The 8694-nt window shown below is 41.5% G+C and overlaps 1 protein-coding gene across 1 annotated transcript; it reads left to right on the top strand.

The window, feature by feature from the left end:
- The first annotated feature begins 1528 nt into the window (after positions 1-1528).
- On the top strand, positions 1529-8445 carry NXNL2 (nucleoredoxin like 2). The gene is made up of 2 exons (XM_042033665.1): positions 1529-1986; positions 7925-8445. Exons 1-2 carry the CDS (start codon positions 1685-1687, stop codon positions 8091-8093), a joined length of 471 nt encoding a protein of 156 aa, XP_041889599.1. The 5' UTR covers positions 1529-1684; the 3' UTR covers positions 8094-8445.
- Positions 8446-8694: the final 249 nt, after the last annotated feature.

Raw genomic sequence — 8694 nt, 5'->3', positions numbered from 1 at the left:
TGTAGTAACATATTAGTCCAGATATAGTTGGATGTAAATAAAAATGCCTGCTTTATAAAGATTAATGTAAAAGAATCTCTTCAAAAATAATGATGACTGAACTATTTTCTTTTAAATGTGTGAACTTTTGCACAAGAAGCAAATGGTATTTTAATTAGCAGTATATCTTAATAATAAAAGGCAAAAAGGGTAAGAGAAATGGCAGGGATGCATCTCCCAATCCAAAGTGACCCTGCAACTAGTTCTGATGAGCCTACTAAAACACCCATAAGATTGCTGTGTTACTTCTGAGGTTCATCTTTGGGCATTCTCTCACACGTTCAAATATTTAAAATGATACCTTGTTTTTTTCCACTCACGACAGAACGTAAATTAACAAAAATTTTGTGTCAAGTCAATGGAAAAAAAGCATGTTTCAAAAAGACCTCAAAAGAAAATACACGTGTCGGAGAATACTTGTGCTTGGTCCATTCCTATACAAATTCAAATTGGAATTCTTGACTTCAAGTATCACTGTTCTTACTGTTCATACTATATGGTCAGAAGATGATCAGATGTAGAAATTGGACTTTAATTTCACTATGAACTTGGTTGCAATTTACCCAACCAAGCACTCGTCATGACCAATATCCATTCCATTCTAGTGTTCAGTATTTAAAATATAATATATACTCATCACAATTTTATCTTTTCCATAAGTAAAACTGACAGATTTTTGGAGAGGCTGCAGATTAAAACAGGAGAACAACTGAAGAGTAAAAACCTAGAATGCATTTGTGCACACAGTTTTAATGTGAAATATTTTTAAGCTAGCTTCATTAGACACTTGAAGTAGCCATTATAAACACTAGAATTTATTTTGGGGGATACTGATAATTTTTTTAAGATAAATTCTCTTTTTAATTGGGTATTGTGCAAGTCAGGAAAAGGAGACAATGTATCAGGTTTGATTATCACCCTATCGTGACCCTTTAATTAAACTGTAATTTAATACCCCTGCTGCCAAATCATCTTTCATATCCGTTTTTGCAGGTTGCTTTAGGCAGAAAAAAGATATGTTTGTAATATAATTTTTATTAATTCCTAACTCAATATCAGCTGGAGGAAAAAAGCATTATTCAACCCAAACACATTATAAGTGCACTGGAATAAAATGAGAATTCCTCTTATCTACTTGGACAGAGAATAGACAGCCCCTTCTATCCACAATTCAGATAATTCTCCATGCTAAAAATAAAAAGTGCTGGACATCTGATAATAAAAAGTTTATTGCCAAAACTGACCAAGACTTGTGATGAGACCTTCAGGGGAGAGACGGTGAGCTCCTTGGCAAGCTGAAGGGGCCCGGCGCACGCGATTACTGTTTACATTTATTGGAAGTTCGACATCTTCAGCAAGTCTTGCTTCGACAGAAAGCCGACTCGGCGCTCCGAGGAGCAGGGAGAAGGGGCCGCGTCTCCTCGGCTGCCCCGGGGCTGGGCGGGCCCGGGCGGTGGCGGGGCTATAAAGGCAGCGGCGGCGGGGCCATGGGCGGGTGGCGGTGTCGCGGTGTGTCGCTGAGCCGCTGCCCCGGCCGAGCTGGCAGCAGGGGCAAGGAGGGTGGGTGCGGAGTGCGGGGCCGCGCCTGGGGAGCGCTCGGGCTCGCAGCCCCCGCCGTGCCCGTCGCGGGTCCGGCGGTGCCAGCATGGTGGATGTGTTCAGCGGGCGGCTCCTGGTCAGCAAGGATGGCCGCAGCGTGGACCCCGAGGAGGCCCTGCAGAACAAGGTCGTGGGCTTGTACTTCTCTGCCGGCTGGTGCTCGCCGTGCCGCGACTTCACCCCCGTCCTCTGCGACTTCTACACGGAGCTGTTGGAGGAGACCGACCCCCCAGCCCCCTTCGAGGTCGTCTTCATCTCCTCCGACCACAGCGCCGAGGAGATGGTGGGCTACATGCACGCCATGCACGGAGACTGGCTGGCCCTGCCCTTCCACGACCCCTACAAGCAGTGAGTACCGACGGCCATCGCCGCCCGGGCGGTCCGGCCCCTCGGGGAGCGCACGGCCGGCACCCCTGCCCCCGAAGAGGGCGGGCGGGGGCGCACCTGAACAGCCGTGTGCGGTAACAAGGAAGTCCCTGATATAAAGGCTCCCCGGGACCTCCACCTCTGCCCCTTAGCCCGCGCCTGCCTTCCCGCTGAAGTCCCTGGAGCCCAGGCTGCAGCCTCTCCCGGCCGTGCCCCGCCCCGAGCCGCGGCTGCTGCAGGCTGCCGCACGCTGTGACAGCTTGCTCACTTGGCTTTAGCCCGTCCCGTATGTAAAAGAACGCGGTTTTGCGCACTTCATTTGGAAACTAAAAGATCTTTGAAGAAGAGTTAGTTAAGACGCCAAGTGTTGACGAGATGACATGAATAGTGAGGTAAAATTAGAAGAGGATCAAGTGATTGCTTTTCAGCACGGCGGTATTTGTTACGAAGGTTGTTCTGCATTGTCTAGGTTAGTGCTCTGGGAAAAAGGCAAGACTTGTAACTGAACTACTTGAAGCAGAGCAGAGCAAACTGTGAAGAATTTCAGACAGACACAACATCAGCTGGAGTTTAGCGGTGGCATATTGCACACCTGGTAGCTGGGGTGTAAAATTCCTGTGCTGCTCAGTTTCCAAAGAGACATTCCTGTAGGCAGCTTACTCATGAAAACAGCAAAAGGAAAGGACCTGACTGTGTGTAAGTAACGGGGTGAAGGATAATACCAAGAAGTGTTTTGATGACCTAGGTCAAGGGTGCAGACTCATTTGGTAGACTTACAGGAATCTGATTTATCTCCTATAAGAATAGACTGGGATTACAGGAGCACAAGTAAGATATTCAGGGTTACTGACATTCCTGTACTGTAACTGGAGACTTGAAATACACGTAAATACTGGTAAAGGGATTTTTTCCCCCCCTCTTTAAATAAGTAGATTGTGGAAAATTTTTTTTCTATCAAAGTCAAGGAGGTAATGCAAATTTTAAATGTAGATTGGGTAAAAAAACTTGCAGCTAAATTAATTTTTCTAATAAAGAACTCTATTCTAGTGCTTCTAGTAATTTCTAGCTTTCCTTTTAACTCTAGATCCATCCCAGTGTTCTACTAACACCCTAGTGTGTAACACCCCAGCAGCTCACTGAACAGGAAGCACCTTTGCTAATCTTGTTTTTTCAGTGCACTTTGACAACCTCAAGAGCAAATGACTTGAAGCCAGGAACAATTTCGTCCTTTCTTGGCTCATTCCTGGATGTCAGCTGGCAATTGATGTTAGGCCTTTTTAATGACAGTTTCCACTGGCTTAAATATTGCTTTCTGTAGTTCTCCACAATCTTCCCAGGCAGTAATTGTATTTGATATCTACTAATCATAATAGAATGCAGGCAAGTTTCCTGATGGAAATGTAGCACTTGAAGTCCCTGTACCCAGCCAGCTGTTCAGCATGGCCCACAGAAATGCGCTTACAGCTTCATCCTCTGTGGATTAGAGGTCTATTTCTGACTGCTCTTGCTCAAGTCATGCAGAGTGGAGGCAAAGAGATAGTTTAATTGGCTTTTCTGTGGCATCCTGTAATGTCTTTCAGAGTACTGTAGAGAAGCATGGCTTGTCCTGCCAGATGACTGTGAGATCACAGTGGCTTACTGAAGAACAAAGTGCAGAGGGATATGAAAAGGCAATGTTTTTGAAGTTGTGTTTGTTGCGTGTAACAATAAAGGGCTGTGTGGAGCTGTTCAAGGTGCCTAGGTTGGATTAACTGGTAGTTTGGGGTCAGGGGTACTGGTGAATCATTGTAGACTTAGAGCAGATGGATGTGTATTCACTAAATCAAACTATAATTCTGGCTAGATACTAGTTCTAATTAATATAATTTTTAAAATTGGATTTAAAAAATAATAATTTTGTTATTAATATTTATTAACGTATTAATATTTTTAAAGTTCCACTGCAATTAATTGAATTGGTTATTGGTGTTTTGGATGTCTCAAGAAAGCATTTCTGTATGTCCAGTGAGGTTAAAATATCCTAGCTGGTGGCTTCAGTGTTTAAGATACATAATTGCAGCGTAGATTGATGTCTCTTCTAGACACAGCAGAGGCAATTTTAAGTATGCCATCTAAAATGCTTTTCAACAACGGAAGCATGGATCTTCTTGGTGATGAATTTTGTCTTAAGAAATAGCCAGCATTCCTACTTGTAGTGTATGAAGTGTAACACTGCACTGTTATGCCTACCTTCAGAGAAGCAAAATACTGAATTCAAAGCAGGATCTCCAGACTCTTCTATGCTGTCAGTCCCAGCGGTGGGACTACTTCATGTGGTCTGTGGCATGACTAATAGGAAATATTGCTCCTGATTCTTTTGCTGTCTGCAGGGTAATATAAATTTATTTGTTGCCTGACAGGATTTTGGTTCTTGAAGTGGGGTGTAAAGAAAGTCTGGTAGGAAGTGAGCACTTGGAAGAGAAAGAGGGTAATAGAGAGGAAAAGCAGGTGTAGGACAGAACATGTCAACAGCAAGTGCTGGTAAATAGGACTGATGTTTTAATAATGGTACACAAAGACATACTGCTGTGTTTGTACTGAACCCTGTGGTGGAAGGCACCATTCTTTGTGAGGGTGCCTGCTGTGCGCAGTAGATCTTGCAGGCTTCCAGGTAGGCAGGTGTTTACTGAGTCCGTGGTCTGTACAGCTCAGTAAAAATTAGAATCACAGACAATGCCTGAAAAAGGAAAATAAAAAGAAGCTTTATGTATGAGGGTGGGTTGGCTCGGGCAGAAACATTGGGGAGGATGAGGTGTTAAAAAACAAAGGCAGAAGAATGTTAAGCGTCTGAGCGGTTAAGAGCGATTGCTTAGTTCTTACACTTTTTAGACTGCTATTGCAAAATCTCAGCAGACACTTTAAAATTGAATCCCAGCCATCTGACGTGCATGCTTACGCGACTAAGATTTAACAATGCCGAAATTTCACAGCTAAAAGAAAACACTTACAGCTGTGTAGTACAGGTCATACTGCTAGAAGCAGATGAGCAAGATGTCCATCACTTTCAAGTGACAGCATTTCCAAGTGAAAGCTGTTATAATTCAAATGTTGTCAGATACCCCATTACACATGTGTATAAAATTTACCATCTGTGTTCCCATGATTATATTAAATCTGCCCTGTGTTGTCTACATCTCAAGAACCCTCTTGCCTATAGAACTTAAACCCTTACACAAAAATACTCACTTGTCTTGCGAGTCAGCCTGGGTAGGCAGTCAGGCCCAAGACAGCTGCTGGGTCACTCCCTGCCCCCATGGAATGGGGTAGAGAATGTGAACAGTGAAAATGAGAACACTTAGGGGTTGAAATAAAGACAGTTTAATACATAAAGCAAAGGTGAAGATACACAGGCAAAGCAAGATATGGAATTCATTCACTACTTGCCATTCACTGACAGATGTTTAACAGTTTCCACCACAGCGGGGCTTCATCATGTAATGGTTCCATGGGAAGGAAAATAGGAAAATGTCCTGGCTCTGAATGCTCGTCCCTTCCCCCTTCTTTCTTCAGCTTTTACAGTGTTTTATGGTATGGAACATCCTTTGATCATTTGAGATCAGCTGTCCCAGCTGTGTCTCCTCACAGATTCTTGTGAACCACCAGCCCACTCACTGGTGTGGTAGCATGAGAAACAGAAAAGGCACTGGTACTGTGTAAGCACTGCTCAGAAATAGCCGAAACACTGGTGTGTTATCAGTGCTGTTTTGGTACCCACCATGCGAGCTGCTGTGAAGAAAACTAGCTCCCAGCTATTGTCAGTATTATCTACAAATATAAAATCTGTGCTCTCAGAAACTTTCATCCAGCCTTCTCATAAGAATCAAAAGATCTAGCAATAGCTATGACTTCCAGTTTCCCTCAATCTTAATGTCATATTTTTGGTATTTCACGTGCAAATGTAGGTTGACCTTTTGTCTTCAAGCCTTGATGGTCAAGGTCTGATACCTCAAAGGATTTGGCTAAAAGATTCCCTGTGTTTGTACAAAGGTTACTCAGGCTTCTATAGCTATCTTATTTTTTATAGCTTCCCCTTCTGCTTTCTCTGTTTGCATGTTAGATTTTTCTAGTCAGTAAGACACAGTATACACCTTTACTCTTAAGTGGGAGTAGCCAAGCAACTAACAATGTCATTATTTAAATCACTGTATTTTACTGTAGGAGAGTTGAATTTGCCTTTGAAGGACATGATATTTCTGTTTATGGATTAATGATATAATGAGTTGTTGTCGGAGTTAGTCCCATGGCATGTGTGTGTCGTTCGTACAGGTGAGCCATGGGATTTTACATCCCTATCGGAGAAAATGATCTTAATAAGTTTTAAGAAGTCATTTTTGTAATCACCTGTCACATGTACACAGTGATTAAGAAGTGTTGTCTGCAGAACTCTTTCTGAGCCTTCTTCAGGTCCCCCCATCTTGCAATTCGCACACAAATTTGTGCATGATTCAGTCTGGTTTGATACAAACAACCTTCAGCCCTAAGGCTGTTTGAACAAAGTGCTGTGTTGGGCTGGATGTATGCATCCCCTTAGGAAAGCAAAGTGTAAGATTCCTGTCTCCATAGAAAATTACCTTCAGTCTCCTAGTGTTTTGTCTCTGATTGCTACAATTGTGTTTATTGTGCACTGAACCAATAAAAAAAGTCTTCCACCCATCTTGTTTGTCATTCAGGTGGTATGAGGTGATAGTAGTTTTACATGGCTTCTACTGAACTTGCTTTGGAATGTTTTGTTTTCTCCTGTTTTAGAAGATTTCAGAAAGGTCTATGGGGATTGTTGGTTGATTGCTTGTATTTCACAATTCACTGAGAAAGCAAACCTGTTTCCATACCTTATTATAGCTGCTTCCATAGTTTTCCTGCATTACTGCTCAGCCAATGTAACGGCAGAGCAGTGTCCTCCACCTGTTTATTTTTATTGTCTTAAGGAAAAATACAGAAGGAAGGTACATTTCAGGAATGCCTTGTCTGGGTCAGTATGTCACTTAAGTCTTATTTTCTATATTTTTGACTCCTTCTTTTTCCCCCCAGGAAATCACTGAGAATGTCTATATATTAGTGTCATGTATTTTTAACAACATCTACATTCTTTTTCTCCTCAAATTTCTTTGGCATTTGAACTTCATACAGCAAATGCTCTTGCTTGTGGTGATGGCGCTCAGGCAGGATATTTCCACTTAGTATTTAAAATATGTTTTGAGAGAGATGTTGTTAATATTTTGGAATCTGGATATTCTGTTATTGCTTGTTTTGTGTCTATCCTCTGGTTCTTCTAAAGGTGCAGAGGAGGAGTTGAAATTTTATTCTTTGGCAACATAGGTGGGTGGCTATTATTCCAAATATTTTGATTACTCACTTTTCTGCATGTAGAAGTTCTGTTTCATTGAGAGAGTTTAAGGAATATCTTCAGTCTCTTCCATTTACACAAAAAGATTATGCATCATGCTTTAATGGTGATTGCAGGAAGTAGCACTATGGGACGCTTGAGCGTATTTTTAGGGGAATGAATGTCAAATGCTAATCTAAGTGAGATTCTTCTCCTGTCCTGTGAAAAGAGCCCAGAAGACATCTCATCAGAGCTAGTAAAGGAATCTATGGATTCCTTTTCCTGTGGACACTGCAGGCAGCAGTGAAGAGCAGTTACAGGAAGGATGCTGCAACTCTCTGAACTCCCAGAGCTGTGTTTCACTATGTAGGCTCCCAACTGCAGCCTTGTTCATCTCCCTACACTACCCAATGCTCTGCCTCAAACTCTGAGGAAGCCCAGGCACTTATCACTTCTGCTCTCCCATGTGTCCTGGCCAGAGTAGCCTTCATAAGAGACTAGGAGCTTTCTTAAATTGTTCCTAATGGTGTGTTTTATTTTTAAATTTTTTCCTTTCAGTGATCTGAAGAAGAAATACAACATAACAGCAATTCCTAAGCTGGTGATTGTGAAACAAACTGGAGAAGTCATTACTGACAAGGGAAGAAAACAGATCAGGGACAAAGGGCTATCCTGTTTCCGGAACTGGCTTGCGGGTGCAGATATCTTTCAGAATTTTTCTAGCTAAAATGTTGACAAATAAAAGCAAGAAAAGGCATCGTGGAAAACTTGGTAGAGCTCTGAAAAGACTCTTGCTTTGTTCAGAATGAGAAAGGTATGACTTGTTTATTTATCTTTGCTTGTAAACAAATTTTGGGTTTGACTTGAAGACCAGTTATTCCAGTGTCATAAAATGCAATTACTGTTATATTTGTATTGTTCTATCTCTACTGTATTTAGTATGAACCAAAGCATTCCAAATAATACTGAAGGACTTCAGAGGAATAGCCTGTTTAGACAGTAATAATAGGAACCTGTGAAATCTATGCAAACACTAACTTTGCAAAGTCAACACAGTAAAAATAAATGCAAAAAACCTATTTATTTGATGACTTTTTTTTCCAGGTCATTAGCACATTTTATTAAGAAAATGAAATTGTTTGCTTCAATAAATTACTGTTTATGAAATATGTCTCCTGTATTTTTCATATCTACCTTAACAAGATAATCAAAAAATGTTATGACTTTTAAATAGAACAGATTTGTTTGTCAGTACTGAAGAAGTATTCTTCTATTTTATTTTACTTTTTGTGGACTTTATTTATATTTATTTATAGTCCTGCTTAGTT

This window comes from Corvus kubaryi, unplaced genomic scaffold, assembly GCF_017639235.1.
Source record: "Corvus kubaryi isolate FWS band 111438036 unplaced genomic scaffold, C.kubaryi_AGA036_p1.0 37357, whole genome shotgun sequence".
Classification (NCBI taxonomy): domain Eukaryota; kingdom Metazoa; phylum Chordata; class Aves; order Passeriformes; family Corvidae; genus Corvus; species Corvus kubaryi.
Note: the sequence above shows the minus strand (reverse complement) of the source record. Positions and strands in the feature narration are given on the sequence as shown.

What these genes read in the sequence shown, in the direction of transcription:
- NXNL2 (XM_042033665.1), top strand. Translation starts at nt 1,685, where the DNA reads ATGGTGGATGTGTTCAGCGGGCGGCTCCTGGTCAGCAAGGATGGCCGC. An exon ending in TTCCACGACCCCTACAAGCA is followed by an intron (nt 1,987 to 7,924) that starts GTGAGTACCGAC and finishes TTTTCCTTTCAG; the next exon opens with TGATCTGAAGAAGAAATACA.